The sequence below is a fragment of the Carassius auratus genome, chromosome 5 (assembly GCF_003368295.1).
Source record: "Carassius auratus strain Wakin chromosome 5, ASM336829v1, whole genome shotgun sequence".
Lineage (NCBI taxonomy): Eukaryota > Metazoa > Chordata > Actinopteri > Cypriniformes > Cyprinidae > Carassius > Carassius auratus.
The window spans coordinates 3,342,332-3,364,030 of record NC_039247.1 but is presented as its reverse complement, the minus strand read 5'-3'; the positions used below and the strand labels follow the sequence as shown (position 1 = coordinate 3,364,030).

The 21,699-nt window shown below is 34.6% G+C and overlaps 1 protein-coding gene across 1 annotated transcript; it reads right to left on the bottom strand.

The window, feature by feature from the left end:
- Nucleotides 1–12,342: 12,342 nt before the first annotated feature.
- Nucleotides 12,343–21,014, bottom strand: LOC113071232 (surfeit locus protein 4-like). Its single transcript, XM_026244599.1, has 6 exons — nt 20,847–21,014; nt 16,818–17,004; nt 15,630–15,706; nt 15,501–15,544; nt 14,136–14,322; nt 12,343–12,894 (listed from the first exon to the last, which is right to left on the bottom strand). Exons 1-6 carry the CDS (start codon nt 20,892–20,894, stop codon nt 12,628–12,630), a joined length of 810 nt encoding a protein of 269 aa, XP_026100384.1. The 5' UTR covers nt 20,895–21,014; the 3' UTR covers nt 12,343–12,627.
- Between the last annotated feature and the right edge of the window lie 685 nt (nt 21,015–21,699).

Below are 21,699 nucleotides of genomic sequence, written 5' to 3'. Positions count from 1 at the left end.
AAAAAATGCTAACGTTGCTCAAAGTTAACCAGATAGCTCAGGAGACCCATTAGAGTCAATAGAAACGTGTTAGCATTTTAGCTAATTAGCATGCTAAGCTAACTAGCATAAATCAACAAGCACAGGCACGGTCAAGTTCAGAGCTGTACACGTCGGGAACGGGAGTGAATATCAAAAATCTGTTCAGTCATTTCTGTCAGGCCCGGTCTGAAGTTCATCTGATAAAATTTTGAACAAAATTGAACAAGATTTCAGGGAGGAGTAGCGAAAAAACTGTATTTCAATCCATTCAATATGGCGGACAGACGCCATATTGGAAAATGAAAATTGAGACATCATCAGATTCGGCATAACCAAAGGAATCAAATGACATAAAAATAACAAAAATCGATCAACATTTACAGTAGTTATAAGGGGTTTTGCAAGAATCGTTATATCTCTTGAACACTAGGTGGCGCTGTCTTCTAACTTCCGGGGTACCTCCGGCACATGTTGTTGATGATGCCTATCGATTTTTGTGAAGATATGTACAGTAGATCAAAAGATATAGCAATTTTTGACAAAATTCAAAATGGCGGACGGGTGGTCCAGGTGGTCTTGACAAAATTGACATCCACAGATTCGGAATGATCTAAAGAATCCATAGACATCAAGAAAATAATTTTCTGATGAATTGTTCAGAAGTTATAAGCAAAAAAGTGAATTTTTGGTATCTCAACACCCATAGGTGGCGCTGTTCCCAAATTTGGCGTGGACCCCCAGATCATGGTGTAGATGAAGTGTACCAAGTTTGGTATCGATTGATCAAAGTTTGGCCGAGATACAGCATCTCAACCGATTTTAGGTCAGCCTCATTAAGTTCACAATTGAATAACTTTTGAACAAAGACGAAAATCAAAAATCTGTTCAGTCATTTCTGTGCGGCTCAGTCCAAAGAACATCTGAGACAAATTTCAGAAGAATTGGACCAATTTTGAAGGAGGAGTAGTGTTTAGACTGAATACTGTACTTTTCAAAATGGCCGCTACTGTAATGGGTGGAGTCTTAATGTAAGGTATGGAATGGAATGTCCATGAAGAGACAAAATAGATGTACTAAGTTTGATTTTCATAGAATAAGTGGTTCAAGAGTTATTAACGTTTGAATGTTGAATTTTTGAACTGGTGGTGGCGCTGTAGAGTTGGTCCTAGAGACCCCAAAGTTGGTCAGATCACTAATAATGACCATCACTACAAGTGTGCCAAATTTCATCATTTTCCCATGTTTCCTTCATAGGGCTGCCATAGACCCCCATTGGCCAAGAAGAAGAAGAAGAAGAATAATAATAATAATAATAAAACGTACAGATACAATAGGGGCTACAGCCCTCTGGGCTTGGCCCCTAAATATAGCTGCAAGCAGCGATACCGGGGCCAAGCCCTGAAGGGCTGTAGCCAGAGCAACGAGCGGGACGAAGCAAAACGGCCAAAACGGAACTTCCATCGGATCGACGTTACCCACCCCGGATTCGATCCCACGACCTCTCGGGTTTGGGACGAGCGCCTTAGCTGAGTGTGCCACATTAGTTGACACAATGTTTGCATGGCACAGAAGACAGGTTAAGGTGTGAGAATTAACTCTCAAAAGCCCGAAGCAGCATTTTAGCCAGATTAGCATGCTACGCTAAAAAATGCTAACGTTGCTCAAAGTTAACCAGATAGCTCAGGAGACCCATTAGAGTCAATAGAAACGTGTTAGCATTTTAGCTAATTAGCATGCTAAGCTAATTAGCATAAATCAACCAGCACAGGCACGGTCAACTTCAGAGCTGTACACGTCGGGAACGGGAGTGAATATCAAAAATCTGTTCAGTCATTTCTGTCAGGCCCGGTCTGAAGTTCATCTGATAAAATTTTGGACAAAATTGAACAAGATTTCAGGGAGGAGTAGCGAAAAAACTGTATTTAAATCCATTCAATATGGCGGACAGACGCCATATTGGAAAATGGCAAATGAGACATCATCTGATTTGGCATAACCCACGGAATCAAATGACATAAAAATATCAAAAATCGATCAACATTTACAGTAGTTATAAGGGGTTTTGCAAGAATCGTTATATCTCTTGAACACTAGGTGGCGCTGTCTTCCAACTTCCGGGGTACCTCCAGGATATGGTGTTGATGATGCCTATCGATTTTTGTGAAGATATGTACAGTAGATCAAAAGATATAGCAATTTATGACAAAATTCAAAATGGCGGACAGGTGGTCCTGGTGGTCTTGACAAAATTGACATCCACAGATTCGGAATGATCTAAAGAATCCATAGACATCAAGAAAATAATTTTCTGATGAATTGTTCAGAAGTTATAAGCAAAAAAGTGCATTTTTGGTATCTCAACACCCATAGGTGGCGCTGTTCCCAAATTTGGCGTGGACCCCCAGATCATGGTGTAGATGACGTGTACCAAGTTTGGTATCGATTGATCAAAGTTTGGCCAAGATACAGCATCTCAACCGATTTCAGGTCAGCCTCATTAAGTTCACAATTGAATAACTTTTGAACAAAGACGAAAATCAAAAATCTGTTCAGTCATTTCTGTGCAGCTCAGTCCAAAGAACATCTGAGCCAAATTTCAGAAGAATTGGACCAATTTTGAAGGAGGAGTAGTGTTTAGACTGAATACTGTACTTTTCAAAATGGCCGCTACTGTAATGGGCGGAGTCTTAATGTAAGGTATGGAATGGAATCTCCATGAAGAGACAAAACAGATGTACTAAGTTTTATTTTCATAGAATTAGTGGTTCAAGAGTTATTAATGTTTGAATGTTGAATATTTGAACTGGTGGTGGCGCTGTAGAGTTGGTCCTAGAGACCCCAAAGTTGGTCAGATCACTAATAATGGTCATCTCTACAAGTGTGCCAAATTTCATCATTTTCCCATGTTCCCTTCATAGGGCTGCCATAGACCCAATGGGACGAAAAGAAGAAGAATAATAATAATAATAATAATAATAATAAAACATACAGATACAATAGGGGCTACAGCCCTCTGGGCTTGGCCCCTAATAATAATAATAAAACATACAGATACAATAGGGGCTACAGCCCTCTGGGCTTGGCCCCTAATTAAAGCTGCAAGCAGCCTTTCTGGGGCCAAGCCCTTATTGCTCTTTGGCTTTTAAGGTTTTTTCAAGCAACTTTTTCAGCACTTTTTACAGAACAGATAGATTCAGAATTACAGATAAGGTGAAATCAGAAGGTCTGATGAGAACGAACGCAGAATGAAGTTACAAAAACACACTTAATTTTTGATCCCATTTTAAGAAACTTTAGTACAGCTCTTAACCATGTAATAAAGGAATTGAAATGACAACTTTATACCCAATTTTAAATTTTTCCCATACAGGTTTCGAACCCACAACCTCACAGGTTCAGAACCAACGCCTTAGCTAAGTGCGCCACATTAGTTGACACACAATTTACATGGCACAGAAGAGAGGTCAAGGTGTGAGAATGATCTCTCACAAGCCCGAAATAGCATTTTAGCCAGATTAGCATGCTACGCTAAAAAATGCTAACATTGTCAAAGTTAACCAGATTGCTCAAGAGACCCATTAGAGTGAATAGAAAAGTGTTAGCATTTTAGTTAATTAGCATGCTAAGCTAATTAGCATAAATCAACAAACACAGGCACGGTCAACTTCGGAGCTGTACATCTCTGGAACGGGAACGAATATCAAAAATCCGTTCTGTCATTTCTGTCAGGCCCATTCTGAAGTTCATCTGATAAAACTTTTAACAAAATTGAACAAGATTTCAGGGAGGAGTAGTGAAAAAACTGTATTTCATTCCATTCAATATGGCGGACAGACGCCATGTTGGAAAATGACAATTGAGACATCCTCAGAATCGGCATAACCAAAGGAATAAAATGACATAAAAATAACAAAAATCGATCAACATTTACAGTAGTTATAAGGGGTTTTGCAAGAATCGTTATATCTCTTGAACACTAGGTGGCGCTGTCTTCCAACTTCCGGGGTACTTCCGGCACATGGTGTTGATGATGCCTATCGATTTTTGTGAAGATTTGTACAGTAGTTCAAAAGTTAGAGCAATTTTTGACAAATTTCAAAATGGCGGACGGGTGGTCCAGGTGGTCTTGACAAAATTGAAATCCACAGATTCGAAATGATCTACAGAAACCATAGACATCAAGATCATAATTTTCTGATGAATTGTTCAGAAGTTATAAGCAAAAAAGTGCATTTTTGGTATCTCAACACCCATAGGTGGCGCTGTTCCCAAATTTGGCGTGGACCCCCAGATCATGGTGTAGATGAAGTGAACCAAGTTTGGTATCGATTGATCAATGTTTGGCCGAGATACAGCATCTCAACCCATTTGAGGTCAACCTCAGTAAGTTCACAGCATCATAACTTTTTTTTTCACTAGTGTTCAAAAAATTCTGTTCAGTCATTTCTGTGCGGCTCAGTCCAAAGAAACTCTGAGCCAAATTTCAGAAGAATTGGACCAATTTTGAAGGAGGAGTAGTGTTTAGACTGAATACTGTACTTTTCAAAATGGCCGCTACTGTAATGGGAGGAGTCTTAATGTAAGATATGGAATGGAATCTCCATGAAGAGACAAAACAGATGTACTAAGTTTTATTTTCATAGAATTAGTGGTTCAAGAGTTATTAACGTTTGAATGTTGAATTTTTGAGCTGGTGGTGGCGCTATAGAGTTTGGCCTAGAGACCCCAAAGTTGGTCAGATCACTTATAATGACCAGTTATACAAGTGTGCCAAATTTCATCATTTTCCCATGTTTCCTTCATAGGGCTGCCATAGACTCCCATTAGACGAGAAGAAGAAGAAGAAGAAGAAGAAGAATAATAATAATAATAATAATAATAAAACATACAGATACAATAGGGGCTACAGCCCTCTGGGCTTGGCCCCTAATTAAAGCTGCAAGCAGCCTTTCTGGGGCCAAGCCCTTATTGCTCTTTGGCTTTTAAGGGTTTTTCAAGCAACTTTTTCAGCACTTTTTACAGAACAGATAGATTCAGAATTACAGATAAGGTGAAATCAGAAGGTCTGATGAGAACGAACGCAGAATGAAGTTACAAAAACACACTTATTTTTGATCCCATTTTAAGAAACTTTAGTACAGCTCTTAACCATGTAATAAAGGAATTGAAATGACAACTTTATACCCAATTTTAAATTTTTCCCATACAGGTTTCGAACCCACAACCTCACAGGTTCAGAACCAACGCCTTAGCTAAGTGTGCCACATTAGTTGACACACAATTTACATGGCACAGAAGAGAAGTTAAGGTGTGAGAATGATCTCTCTCACAAGCCCGAAATAGCATTTTAGCCAGATTAGCATGCTACGCTAAAAAATGCTAACATTGTCAAAGTTAGATTGCTTAAGAGACCCATTAGAGTGAATAGAAAAGTGTTAGCATTTTAGCTAATTAGCATGCTAAGCTAATTAGCATAAATCAACAAGCACAGGCACGGTCAACTTCAGAGCTGTACATGTCAGGAACGGGAGTGAATATCAAAAATCTGTTGAGTCATTTCTGTCAGGCCCGGTCTGAACTTCATCTGATAAAATTTTGGACAAAATTGAACAAGATTTCAGGGAGGAGTAGCGAAAAAACTGTATTTCATTCCATTCAATATGGCGGACAGACGCCATGTTGGAAAATGACAATTGAGACATCATCAGATTCGGCATAACCAAAGGAATAAAATGACATAAAAATAACAAAAATTGATCAACATTTACAGTAGTTATAAGGGGTTTTGCAATAATCGTTATATCTCTTGAACACTAGGTGGCACTGTCTTCTAACTTCCGGGGTACCTCTTGGATATGGTGTTGATGATGCCTATCGATTTTTGTGAAGATATGTACAGTAGATCAAAAGATATAGCAATTTATGACAAAATTTAAAATGGCGGACGGGTGGTCCTAGTGGTCTTGACAAAATTGACATCCACAGATTCGGAATGACCTAAAGAATCCATAGACATCAAGAAAATAATTTTCTGATGAATTGTTCAGAAGTTATAAGCAAAAAAGTGCATTTTTGGTATCTCAACACCCATAGGTGGCGCTGTTCCCAAATTCGGCATGGACCCCCAGATCATGGTGTAGATGAAGTGTATCAAGTTTGGTTTCGATTGATCAAAGTTTGGCCGACATACAGCATCTCAACCGATTTTACGTCAACCTCATTAAGTTCACAATTGAATAACTTTTGAACAAAGATGAAAATCAAAAATCTGTTCAGTCATTTCTGTGCGGCTCAGTCCAAAGAACATCTGAGCCAAATTTCAGAAGAATTGGACCAATTTTGAAGGAGGAGTAGTGTTTAGACTGAATACTGTACTTTTCAAAATGGCCGTTACTGTAATGGGTGGAGTCTTAATGTAAGATATGGAATGGAATCTCCATGAAGAGACAAAATAGATGTACTAAGTTTTATTTTCATACAATTAGTGGTTCAAGAGTTATTAACGTTTGAATGTTAAATTTTTGGACTGCTGGTGGCGCTATAGAGTTTGGCCTAGAGACCCCAAAGTTGGTCAGATCACTAATAATGACCAGTTCTACAAGTGTGCCAAATTTCATCATTTTCCCATGTTTCCTTCATAGGGCTGCCATAGACTCCCATTGGAGAAGAAGAAGAATAATAATAATAATAATAATAATAATAATAAAACGTACAGATACAATAGGGGCTACAGCCCTTTGGGCTTGGCCCCTAATAAAGAAAACGTACAGATACAATAGGGGCTACAGCCCTTTGGGCTTGGCCCCTAATAAAGAAAACGTACAGATACAATAGGGGCTACAGCCCTTTGGGCTTGGCCCCTAATAAATATATATATATATAAAAAAAACTAATAAAAATTACTAAAACTTTAATGTAAAAATGAAAATATAAATAATATTGAATAAAGCAAATCTGCAGGATCGGACAGTTTTAGCAATGTGGTCTGAGAAAGTCAGCTGATCATCAATCATAACTCCAAGACTTCTGGCTGTTTTTGAAGGAGTTATGATTGATGTGCCTAACTTGATGGTGAAATTGTGATGGAACGATGAGTTTGCTGGAATCACAAGCTGTTCTGTCTTGGCAAGGTTGAGTTGAAGGTGATGGTCCATCATCCAGGAAGAAATGTCTGTTAGACAAGCTGAGATGCGAATAGCTACCGTCGGATCATCAGGATGGAATAAGAGGTAGAGTTGAGTGTCATCAGCATAGCAGTGGTATGAAAAGCCATGTTTCTGAATGACAGAACCTAATGATGCCATGTAGACAGAGAAGAGAAGTGGTCCAAGAACTGAGCCCTGAGGCACCCCAGTAGTTAGATGTTGTGACTTGGACACCTCACCTCTCCAAGATACTTTGAAGGACCTATCTGATAGGTAAGACTCAAACCACTGAAGTGTTGTTCCTGAGATGATCTTTGTCAGTAGCGTTGATAGGAGGATCTGGTGGTTAACCGTGTCAAAAACAGTGGACAGATCAAGCAGGATAAGTACTGAAGATTTGGATTCTGCTCTTGCCAGTCTTAGAGCTTCAACAACTGAGAACAAGGCCGTCTCAGCTGAATGTCCAATTCTGAAGCCAGATTGGTTGCTGTCAAGGAGGTTGTTGTGTGTGAGAAATGTAGAGACTTGGTTGTACACAGCTCTTTCAAGTGTTTTTGCAATAAAAGGAAGCAGGGAAACTGGTCTGTAGTTCTCTAAAAGAGATGGGTTGAGGTTGGGTTTCTTAAGTAGTGGAGTTATTCGAGCCTGTCTAAATGTTGAGGGGAAAACACCAGTGTGGAGGGAAGTGTTGATGATGTGAGTGAGTGCAGGTACAACTTCAGGAGAAATGGCTTGAAGGAGATGAGATGGAATAGGATCAAGCGGGCAAGTAGTAGGGTGATTAAAAGGATGAGTTTTGAGACTTCTGCCTCAGAGAGTGAAGAGAAAGATGTAAATGAGTGTATGTTTGCTGGTGATATGAGCTTGACTGATTTTGGTGTGGAAAATTGTGCAGTAATGTGTTTAATTTTATTAATAAAAAATAAAGTAATTTAAATTATAATAGTATCATAATGATAATTTAAAAAACACATCATAGAGTGAGATTTTTTTTTTAAGTATTCATAGAACAATTTAGTTTAAAAAAATAATTTTGCACATTTTCTATTTTCAATACATTTTAATTCCTAAAAATACCCTAATAATGGGGCATGTTGTCACAGTGACAGCTTACAAATATGCAATGTTAAAAAAAACAACTATTAAAATTATACTAAAACTGAAATTAAAAGGAAAGGAAAAAATATAAAATATTTTAACATGTTTTAAAATTCTAAATATGAAATAATATAATATAAAAAAATTATATATATAATTAATAAATAATAATATAAAAAGTTAATAATAATATGAAAAAGAAAAAGATTCAAATAATAATATTATTATTAAAAATTTAGTAACAAACTTACTAGGACTAAAAATTTGCTCAATTAGTTCAAATAAAAATTCAAGCAACTAATTTATTTCAACAAAAATCTAATTCACTATATATATATCTGCAGTAAAGTATGTCAGTGCTTGCACACACGGCTGTCCTCAGATCAACCAGAGCTTCACCTGAAACCCAGAACAGTGTACAGAATGAGCCAACACTCCCAAGAGCAAGTCTTCACAAGCCCCAAGCATGCAATTAAAATCATTTCATGAAACACTTCCTGCATTTCAACGGTCTCCCATTAACAGTGCTGAGCTTCCCTGAAGGAAGTGATCTGTAATATTGCCGCAGGGTTGAATAACGATGATGTAGAGTAAAGCGTGGTGTTACCAGGAAGGCGATGACTTCGTAGCCCTGTTCCTTCAGCCACAGCAGGATACAGGAAGTGTCCAGACCCCCGCTGTACGCCAGCACCACTAAACCCTTCGACATCTCTGACCTTCAGCCTAACACACACACACACACACACACACACACATGAGCATCTGCACCTCAAAGTGTCACTTCAGTCTGAACAAATGATACATTCACTCTGTGGTTTTGTTCCTACATCTACATTGATTTTGTTTATTTTATTCTCTTTAATTCACTGACTTTCTGACACACAGTTCAGAGAAAACATGACACATTTTACATTGATTTCTTGAAATGATTAAATGTAATTTAAATGTAAAAAAAACATAAATTTTATTTCTTGAAATTATTTTAAATGTAAGAAATGTAAAAAAGAAAATCCTGAAATTATTATAAATTTTAAATATTACATTTATTTCTTTAAAATTATTTAAAATGTAAAAAACTTTACATTTATTTCTTGAAATTATTTTAATTGTAAATAAAATCTATTTAAATATATTTATTGAAATTATTTAAATGTAAAAAAAAAAAAAATTAATTTTTTTTTTATTTCAGTTAATTCCAAAAGCAACAGGTCTCATTTTCTTTCAATTTAACTTGTACTAAACATTAAAACGTGCACATTCATAAGAAAAACACACTAAAATTAAAAGGGTAAAATATAAATATATTTTATATTTAGAAAACTGCATAATGATTTTATGAATTTCAGAAAGTTATTTTGTAGAATATAATTTTTTTGCTGCAGTTTAAAGAAAACCAAATATTAAATATTTACATTTTAATATTTTATTAACTTGAAATTAAAAACAAAAAAATTAATGAAAAATTATATATATATTTTATAATAATAAACTTAATAAATACATAATGCACATAATAAAACACTCAACTACATTATGTAAATTTTCTGTTTTATTGTTAACATTATTGGATAACTTTAAAATATGGTCATTTAAAAAAGAAACAAATTAAAATAAATTAAAACTAAAAGGCAAAATATAAATGCATTTTATATTTTGAAAACTACATTATGAATATAACAAAGTAGAAGTTTGCATATTCTTAAAAAAAATTAAATTGTTGAAAAATAATTAGGGTTTTTATACTTAACCTAAGCCATGAAAATATTTTAATTACTTTGAATAAAATAAACTTACTTTATTTGTATTAAAATAGATGAATAAAAGGTACAGATATATTTTAAAATAACAAGGTTACATAATAACATGTAATGAAAATGAAACAATCTTTTGATCCTCACATTCAAGTCGTGCCAAGAAATTTTGTAATATGTGTTTTTCATTATATATGGATCAATTATTGCCTGAGATAATATGTAGACATAATTGTTTTACATCTGAAATACTTATAAATCAGTATGAAATTTATTCAACACACTGTAAACTCACCTTAATCACAGCAGGAAACAAAAATGCTTTACAGACCCGATGCTACCAGCTCCGAATCCAGATCCAGTTTGGCCGCTTCTCAGACATTAGCTCAAGACCCCGCCCACCTCGAACACACAAGCCAATCAGATCTTGCTCAGAATCAGAGGTGCACCTGCCAGACCAATCAGATCCATGCATCCGTACAACAGATAGATGGCCCACATAAACAGGTGTGGTACAATAAATAACCAGAAGCCAAGTGAAAAGGCCATGTAAAAATTCAGCTGTGTGCATTTTTACAAAATTTACAATATGCTAATTTTCACTTTAGGTTCAATTCATGATGTAGTTTTCAAATTTAATCTTAAACCATTAAGATTTTGCAATGACATTTCATAACATATCCTCATTCTATAAAGCCAAAAAACAATAAACAAACAAATACATAATCAATTATTCTCAGTCCTAAACTGTACAGCAGTTCTAATATGGGTTTAACCAAAAATATATTTTAGAGATTGATATATTCAATATTAAAAATGTCCTCTCAAAGTGATAACAACATGTTTTTCCATTAATTAAGCTCATCAAAATAATTAATATCTAATTTTAATTTTCAATTTTAATTTAATTTCAAAACTTGATTTTATATGTGATATAAGATTCAGCTCAATTCAGTTTTACATAGTTTAAATGAACTGAAAAAAAAGTTAAAATAACTGATTATACTTAAAATTTTAGTTAAAATCTGCAAGATTTTAATTATTTATATTCACATGATTTTTCAAGGTCTAGAAGTCTTTCTCATTTGGTTTTTCTAAAACAATTTTTTTTGTCTCATTTTAATCCTTATTTTTTCTTATCTTCTAATCTCCCAAACAGAACCACTGTTAAAGAACTAAGACGATGACTGTTTACATATGCACCGATAATGTGATGTTAACATGCATATTTTACGCAATTAAAATCTGCATTCTTGTAACTTAAGAGCTTATGGCATCATTGGTAATAACTTGCTAATCATGCTAGCAATATGGTAGTAACATGCTAATCATGATGGAAAATGCTAGTAACATGCTAATAACTTGCTAATCAGGCTAGTAACATGCTAGTAGCATGTTAATCATGCTAACAAAATGTCTGTAACATGCTAATCATGCTAGCAACATGGTAAATGGACTGCATTTATATAACGCTTTCAACAGACCCATGGCCATCCAAAGCGCTTTACAAGTTGCCTCACATTCACTCATTCATTCACACACCGACAGCAGTGTGTGTAGTAGTATAACATGGTAGTAGCATGCTTCCTAATCAGGTAAGCAACATGCTAATAATTTTAACAATATTTTAATAACATGGAAATCATTCTATAAACATGCTACCAACAATCTAGTAACTTGTTAATCATGCTAGCAGCATGCTAGTAGCATGCAAATTAAATTCTAGTAAAATGCTAATTATGCTAGAAACATGCTAGCAATATGCTAGCTAATTAGTGAGGGCTCCTTTAAAATACTGCACATATATAAGCAGTTCAGATTACTAGATAAAGTGCAATGAAATACCTTATATCTGCAGACGATGCACATCTGTTTGTGGATTGAGACTCATTCACCGGCTACAGGCTCGAATCCTCTTTTGTGTGTGAAATGTGGTGCTGAAGTGAAATAGCTGAATTATAATAGTTGTTATTATTATAATTTAATACATTAATAGGAGAATGAGCCAAATATCGTCTTGACTATCGACAAAGACATCTGCTTACGTCGATATCTCTGACTATCATCGATACACGATACTATCATCTATCGGCACAACCCTACAGACTAGTAACATTCTGATCATGCTAGCCATATGCTAGTAATAGGCTAATCATGCTAAATACATGCTAATCATTCTAGAAACATGTTATCAACATCAATCTAAACTTTCAAACTTCAGGATTTTACAACTGCTTTAAAAACTAAAGTTTGTCTTGACCTTTATCTAGCTTTGATTGAAGTATTGCCCAAATCTCAGCATGTAAAAGCAACACAAACACATCATCTTTTGATTGTTTGCTGGTTTTGCTTTATTTTTCCGCCATGATCTGAAAACCCAAAGTCAAAAATATAATATAAACTTCCGAAAAAACCAACACAATGACTTGTTTTTCTTAGAATCAAACAGAAAACAGTCGAGCGAGACTCGGAGAGATCAGGAAAAGGAACGTCCTGTTCGTCCGGTGTCGCCTGTAAAACAGCGGGATCGTCCGACCAGCGACTGGAGCGAGCGTTCACACCGGCGAACCGCGGCTCGCTCTGAAAGCACACGAGGGAGTCCTCACGTCTCCTCACCACTCCTTCTTCTTCTCGTCCATCGACACGCCGCCGGGGCCGAGCGCCACCACCAGCAGCAGGCCTCCGATGACCGACAGCGTTTGGAAGAAGTCGTATTTGAGGTAGTCGTGCATGGGTTTGTAGGAAGGCACCGTCCAGAAGGCGTTGAAGTAGACGTTGATGGCCAGGAGCCACAGCACCAGCGTCAGAGCGGCTAGTTTCGTCTTGAAGCCGACGGCCACCAGGACGATGAGCGCCGTCCCCACCATGTTCTGCAGGATCTGGACAGAAAACAGCGTTAGATTTAACTCTGGAACAACAGAACCTGAGAGAGGGTAGTAGTGTTTATAACATCCAAGTATTTTCATTATAGTTGCACATCCTGGTACCTTGATGCTGAAGAAATGGTTTCATTTACTTAACCTGGAAATGATACATGCTTAAATTGTTATATTTTAAAAGGAAATTAGTACCTTTGTTCATCGAGGATGCATGAATGGAGCAAAAGTGCCAGTATAGACATTTATTATGTTACAATTATTTCTATTTCAAATAAACACTGTTCTTTTTAGTTTCGAATTATCTGAGAATCCTGAAAAAATTTATCAGTTTTCCAAAATATATTGTGTAGCACAACTGTGTTCAACATTGATAATAATCAGAAATGTTTCTTGAGCAGTAAATCATCATATTATTCTGATTTCTGAAGATCATGTGACACTGAAGACTGGAGGAATGATGCTGAAAATACAGCGGAGCATCACAGAAATAAATTACACTTTGACACAGATTCACACAGAAAATGGCTGATTTAATTGGAAAAATATTTAGCTATTTTTACTGTATTTTCTATCAAATATCAGCCTTTATTTTTTCTAACAATTTTGACTTTTTTCCTCAAGATTGCAATACAAACTCAGAACCTCAAGATAAAAAGTCATTTTTATCACACCTTTTTATTTTCTCATTCTGTGCTGGTTACAAAATTGCAAGAGAAAAAGGTCAAAATTGTGAAATAAAAATGGTATTTTTATAATATATATATATATATATATATATATATATATATATATATATATATATATATATATATAAAAAGACATTATTTCTGGTAATTCGAAGTTAAAATCTCATAATACAGACATTGTCTGAGAATTGTGAGATATAAAGTCAGAAACATGAGATGTAAAGTCAATTTCCTTTTTATTATTTTTTTCCATGGCAGAATAAAATACTGCAGTTGCAAGATGACAACTTAGAAATGCAAGAAAAATGCCATTATTCTGAGTTTATATAAAGTCAGAACTGTGAGATTATGAAGTAACTATCGTGAGAAAAAAAAAAAAAAAAGTGTCAGAATTAGAATTGTAATGAAAAAAGTCTGAATTCTGACTTTTGCAACTATTGCAATTCGAAGGAAACAAGCGAAATATGTTGCAATGACCTTTTTTATTTTTTTTATCCCGTGGCGGAAACGTTTGTGTATTATGTAACACTGAACACTCACGGTCTCAACACTTACAGAGAAGAAGCTGGAGTCGAAGTGCAGCAGTGTCATGAACATGAGCACCAGAAGCACACGTCCTCCCAGCTGCATGTACTGCTTCGGAGAGCTCTGTCCCATCGACGGCACGCCGGCAAACATGCTCTTCCCCTCGGAGCGAGACTCGGCCAGCAGCAGCAGCAGTCCTCCTCCCAGAGCCAGATTCCTGCACAAACACTCAACCATCATCATTCGCTCTCTTTCCCAGTCTAACTTTTTGTGCACACTTTGCATGTTGCATGCCAGATTTTATAGTGGATTGCAGTTGCTGTACAAACAGCAGATGACACATGATCTGTTTGCTTTTGTTCATGAAGAGTCTTTTATGCATGCATTTATGTATTTTGATGAAGATCTGATGACTTTCAGCATAATAGAGTGGGAAAACCCCATTACAGAAGAAAGGAACAAAGATGGACCTTTGGTCGGATATTTTTGACCAAAGTAATGTCACGGAATATTCCAATATTACAGAAATATTGGAAATTACTAGTACAATTATTTGTCATAATTTGCAAACTATTTTCACATTAACAATCAGTCATTCAGTTTGGTCCTGAACACACCACACAAATTTATATTAAACGCATTATACTGAATTATTTTAAGAACTGAATTAGTTTTTATAATATACATGACTGAAAGTGAACCAGAGTAATTATAGTTAAACCTAAACCACAAAAATATATTTTATATAATATATTATATTATTATATTATTATATTATTATTATTATATTATTATATATTATTAATAAACATTTTCATTACTAGAAATAAAATGTTATCAAAAATGAATTTTGTAAATAGACTATAAAATAATAAGAAATTAATAAAAATATGTATTAATTTCAGCTTGTCTCCAAGCCAACATTTCTTATTTTAATTTATTTAAATTTCAAGTTCTAAAATAACTATTAACTAAATTAACTAAAATAAACTAAAACTAATAAATACAAATTAATAAAAACTTTACATTTAAAAAAACGAATAAAAATTACAAACATTCTATCTAAACTAACTAAAATTTAAATAAAAACAAATCCAATTGAAAATTATACTAAAACAGTATCTCAGTAACATCATTTGTTGAGTTTAATTTTACGTTCTAAAACAAAATAAACTAAAATTAATAAATAAAAATGAATAAAGACATTTTAAACAATATATATAAAAATTACAAAAAGCACCTCATTTATCTAAAACCCAAACTAATATTAAAAACGTATAGGATCTCAATTATACTAAAATAACACCGGTGTGAACAGCACATCCACAAACACTGGAAACAGGAGTGAAACCGCATTCAGCTCCAGTGTGAACAGAGTTTGTGATCTGAACTCACCTCATGAAAAACTTGAGATCCCACAGAATACTGTATGCGACTGTCTGAAACACAGAGACACGCTGATGAACACGAGCTGCACGCTTCAGACTAGAACACTGAACACAGACACACACGCGGTTCGCTCACCTGAAGGGCAATGATGCCAAACAACCCGACGCAAGCGTACTGAACACGGTTTCTGCTGAGGACCAGGACACATCCACCTGTGGACCAGACGTCAAAACTCACAGTCAGTCTATTCACTGCCAATCAAAACCTGCCGTTTAATTAGGGATGTACCGTATTGCATTTTTACCGATATCCGATAATTCTGGCCGATACCGATATATAATTATTTTAAAATTTTGGGTTATTTGTTAGAAACTAACTTATTTGTTAGAATTAAATAAACAATAATAAAGTCATGTTATGATGAAAATGCTTTAAAGCTTTGAAAATGACTATAAACAAACTATATATTAAAATCACCGCATTTTTTTTCTCTCTCAGAAAGATGCATTGGTATACTTAACATTTAATTTTGATATTTAACATTTGTGAATGGTCTAAAGCAAAAGAGTTCGGAAAAATAAAATTCAGAAAATCTTTTAGAGCTCATAATTTGTTTTAAGAAAAAATTACATATTACACTTTGAATAAATAAGTGCGAAATGCGAAAATACTAAAAAGTGGGTAGTTCCACAATTAGTTCTGGTCCTACAGTATTGAAAGGTTCCTGCAGTGCAAAAGACCCTAATGACACTAAAATAGCACAGGCATGAACAGAACACAAAAACATTCGTTGGTTTGCTTTTCTTTTTTACTGGTTGCAACATTTTTCTGGAAATATATATATATATATATATATATATATATATATATACATTCTGTGGTCACACACACTACTGTAGAACAATGCTAAAATGTATCAATGTAGGGCCTTATGAAATCCCTAATTTTTTTTCCTAAATTTTTTTTTTTTTTTTTTTCATTTTTATAATTCAGTTTTTTTCTGTTTTAATTTTTTCTGGATTTTTTTTTTGTTTACTCCTTTTTAAATTGTATAAATGAATTTGGTTTTGTTGACTGGATTCCGCAATTCCATCTGCATTTTGCACATTGCTGAAGTCATAGGGCCCTATCGATGTAGCTGGGATGCACAGAAAAATGCATCAATCACAATCTCCACTGAGGGCGTCTCAAATGAAGAAAAGCATTTCTGACATAAATGTCCTGTTTCTGATCAGCTCACTTTCACACAAAATCAGCGCATGGATAAAAATGAGGCCAGTGTGTGTGTGTGTGTGTGTGTGTGTGTGTGTGTGTGTGTCTCACCGATCTGTCCGATGAGGTTGAGCAGCACGAAGCCGGCAGCGAGGAAGTTCCCGCAGCTCCAGGTGGCCTCGATGTAGTCTCTCTGCTCGCTCCACTGGAACCACATGCGGATGCCGTCCTCCAGGAAGGTGCTGATGAGACACAGACGAGCGACGTGAGGCAGATACTGCTTAGTGACCCGCAGGAACTGAAACACAAGAGACACAAACATCACGTCACAGCGATCAGCTGCACGAGACAAACACACACTTCTGATGATGTCACACTTCATCATCCTTATGATAATCCTACTGGAATTAAAGAGCCTATTTAGTCCCAGAATGACATTAAAGATGCCACAGGTGAATAAAGTAAAAATATTATTAAATGTTTTCCAAATATTAAATATATTAATATTCTGATATATAACTACTTCTAAAATATTATGTTTAAATATGCAACAAAAGCTTAGTTGATTTAAACTTATGCTTTAAAACAGAATAAATAAATAAACAAACAGTGGCATTAATTATAAACATTTATTATAAACACCATCACATTTCATGTGAATTTAAATCCATTAAGATAAAAAGTTTCTTTCCAAATGCACAGAACAGTTATTTCTAATTCTCCAAAAAAAAAAATGGTTAATGAAATTGACCGTTATCTACGGTTTACTAAAAAAAAAATATATATATAATTAATTAAAAATGCACCAACATAAATCTGAACAATGGATTTTATCATGATATTTCCCACTCCATAAATCAGAAAATACTGTCAACAGACACAAACAAAGACACATTCACCAAGTTTTGGCACTGAGATCATAATGCCTCATCGATAGCAAATCAATTTCTAAAACCCAGAACATCTCAGGAAGTACAGACTCTGAGGAGATCTGGATGATTCTGAATCACAGTGTTATTAGATTTGGTCTGAACTGCTGTCAAACCCTCAGAAAGTGTCCAAAATAGCAGCAGACATTAACAGACCACATCAGCTCTCAACTGCAGCCAATCACTGAGGATATTCAAATGAGAGTGAGCTTTCAGCCAATCAGAGCCCGGTTCCAGTAATGAGCCCATGAGAGATTATGTGCTCCTTATTAGTGAAGAGCTCAATAAACAACAGCAGTCAGGACTATATCTGTGCAGTCTTACACATACTCCAGGAAAGAACAAACACGCATTACTTGAAATAAAATGAACTGAATTGAAATAAAAAAAAACACAAAAACTTGTTTTATTTCAGTTAGCTGGCAATGCTACATCTAATTTTCTTTTAGTAAAAAAATGGTGTTTAGTTGTATTGTTTAATATTAGTTTAAGTAATTTTGTTGTGTGTTTTTTACATTTGTATTAGTTTTTTTATATAGGTCTACATAGTTTATCAGTTTATTTTAGTATAATTCTTGTATCAACTTCAGCTAAATTAATAGAAATATATAGGGCTGAAACGATTCCTCGAGTAACTCGAGTTACTCGATTACAAAAAATGATCGAGGCAAATTCCTCTGCCTCGAAGCCTCTTTTAATTTATTTTAAATCTCACTTCAGGTTCTTTCGCAATAATTTTTTAATGAGACACATTGCGTTTACGTCACCCACAAAGTGGAAGGAGACGCAAGCGCTGCATCCGAGATACTGCAAGGAGTCAGCAGTGTTTTGATTAGAGCGCGCGGGCAAACGTGAAGAGAACGTCGTGGCGTGTGTCCATTGTAAGATAAAGCTGGCATACAACAACTAGGGCCATATGATTTCCGCGATGCAGAAAACGCGGAGGGAATCGCGGAATCCAGTCAGAAAAACGGAGTTTAACGGAGTTTAACAGTTTAATGCGGAATGGCACGAAATTTGACAAATTGTGAATGAATTAATCAAAAATAGGTCATTGCACTTACATCAAATCAAATATGGACTAATATCTGTAAATATTAAGCCGGAACAGTCTTATTTAAATATGAATCCTGCATGTTCTGCGTGTCTCTGTTAATGAATGGAGCAGAAGCGCGAGTTCCTTTATCACACACACTGAAGCGCGCGTACTGTCTCACTAAATAAGGATGTGAACACATGAACAACATCTCCAGAACTGCACTGACAGTCACTTCATGAGCATTTGACCGTTGTCACATCACAATACAAAAAACTGTAAAGGTACGTCGACCCGTCAAAATAAAAGTCCGTTTTTTTTAAGGTTTAATCACACAACATTTCTTCCATGTTTTATTTTTAATAGTAAATCCCCTTTGTTTACCAAAAAGTTAAGTTTGCTTAATTTTTAATAATTAAAAGATAAATTAAATTAATGTTTTATGTGTTTAATGTTTAATGTGCATCTCAGAAAATGCTTTATTTTAAACCCCAACTGAATGGCACTTAAATGAACTTAATTCATCTGTCAACTTTATTGTCATTGTTCACATTACGAGTACAGACAGAGAAACAATGGGTAATAATTAAATGTTTATTTTTGATGTATGCAATGCATTTTATGCATTTAAAAAGTAAAAAAAAAAAAAAAAATTCTAAAAAGGAAACTTATTTGTTCATTTTAAGAGCCCCAGGAGTCTTATTTTCTCTCGCATAATTAATATTGCACTTTAATTAAGCAAAAACACATTTTATCCGATTACTCGATTAATCGATGGAATTTTTGGTAGAATACTCGATTACTAAAATATTCGATAGCTACAGCCCTAGAAATATATTACCTTGGCAACTAGCTGAAATAAAATGTATAAAACAAATTATATTTATATACACAATTTTTTTTAATGATTATAGTTTTCTTTAAAAATGCATTTTATTTTATCATGCACTTTTCCTCAATCCATTATAAACCTTTTTAAATATTTTTAAATAAATAAATAAAAATAAATAAATAAAAATTACCAAAACCTTAGCTATTTTTTTAATTATTTAATAAATATAGAGGGTTTTTTTTTTTTTTTTTAAGTACCATTTTAGGATCGACTTAAGATAAATTAAAATGAGAAATATTACCTAGGCAACAAGCTGAACTAATATGTATAATGAAAGTTTATATATATATATATATATATATATATATATATATATAAAATTTCAGTTTTTTATGGTTTTAGTTTTCTATAATAAGTCGGATAGCAAAAAGTTGTTTTACAACAATAACAATTTTTTTTTATTATAAATAAATAATTATAAAATTATATAATAGTATCTGAGTGATATTAAAATCTGTTTAACAGAATGTTACATTTTGATATGAAACTACAAAAAACAGTACTTTTTTCATTGCATGTGGTTTAAAAAAAAAAAAGAAGAAAAAAAAGAAAAAAAAGCTAGCATGCAGAGTAATAGAGAAGAATCATCCTGCAGGTACAGACTTGTGTCTTGATGTCAGATTCTGAAGAAGCAAATAAAGCCAAACAGCTGCACTATCTTTAAGATTCAGCAGCATCAATAATTCATATTTATATTAACACAACATTTAGGCTTCAGCAGTTAACCCGGACTCCTGCACTTCACTAATTTCTCCATATTGAGACGGATGCAGATTTGACCGAGGTTTTGAGTCATGTCCTGAAACAAGCCATCGTCAAACACATCCAGACCTGTGCAAAACACACTTTAACCGCAAGGACATGAGCATTTAAACTCAAGAAGCAAAGCCAGTGTGTGTTTGAGAGTTTTGTTGAAACTCGTGAGATTGAGCAATCAGCTTTCAGTGCAATGCTCTCCACTAAAGTGAACAAAAGTTGAGTAAAGCACAGCTGTGACTGTCCTTAAAGCATGTCAAACTGTTTTCTTAGTTTAAAGAGAATAACTGTCAACTTTCAGGTCAAGTTAAGCTCCAGCTTTAATATAAAAGTATGAAGCGAAGCTTGCATTAAATGTGCATTTCGTATTGCATGTTTTATCCTCTTTAAATATGTTCTAACATCATTTGGCTACCAGTATCTGTCTCTATTTTCAATGCATGAACATGCATTTCATATTCAAACGTGAATATTACAAATTCCCAATGCGAACAGTGAGTGTGATCGATTAAAGCAGATGATCTGACCTGATCCGCCGTGTCCTCCGCCGCGCTCATCAGGTCCTCCTGCCGCATCACTCACCGATATCAGCCAAATAACAAGATCAACTCGCGTGTGTCAAACACTCAGAAGCGCTGCTGTCTGTCAAGGCCTCCGCCGCTGCCGTCCCACAATGCAGCGCGCCGCTTCGAAAATTAAAACCTCGAGTGCGCGCACAGCGGCCTCCCGCGAGCCACGTATACTCGTGCGCGCGCGCGCACGGCAGGATAGTTCGACCTCAAGACTTTTCGACAAAATGTAATTTTTAGTATACATATGTGATATGTTTCATTAAAATAAGCACATAATAATATATATTTCTTTATCATTAAAAATAATTATTATTACATAAAACACATCTAGTTGTCAACTTATTGTATATGTAACTTATTTAAAAATAATAGCATGATAATTATTATGTATCTATATATTATGATTATTTTGTATCATTATTCTATGACTATTGTAATATAATTCATTAATAATAATAATATGTTTATTTAATATACTCTTTATATAAAATTTGGATAATGATCAGTAATAATTCGAGTAATAATAATAATTATTATATGTATAATAATAATAATAATATATATATATATATATATATATATATGTGTGTGTGTGTGTGTGTGTGTGTGTGTGTGTGTGTGTAAAACAAGGATATTGTAATATATACCTTACACAAACACACTGTTAAAACAAGAAAACAGAGAATCTAGGGACAGAGTCATGTAGATCCGTCCTCTGTAACAGCACACAGGTTAATATCTTCATTAGTCAAACACACACACACACGCGCACGCACGCACAAACACACACACTCTCCTTCACACTCAC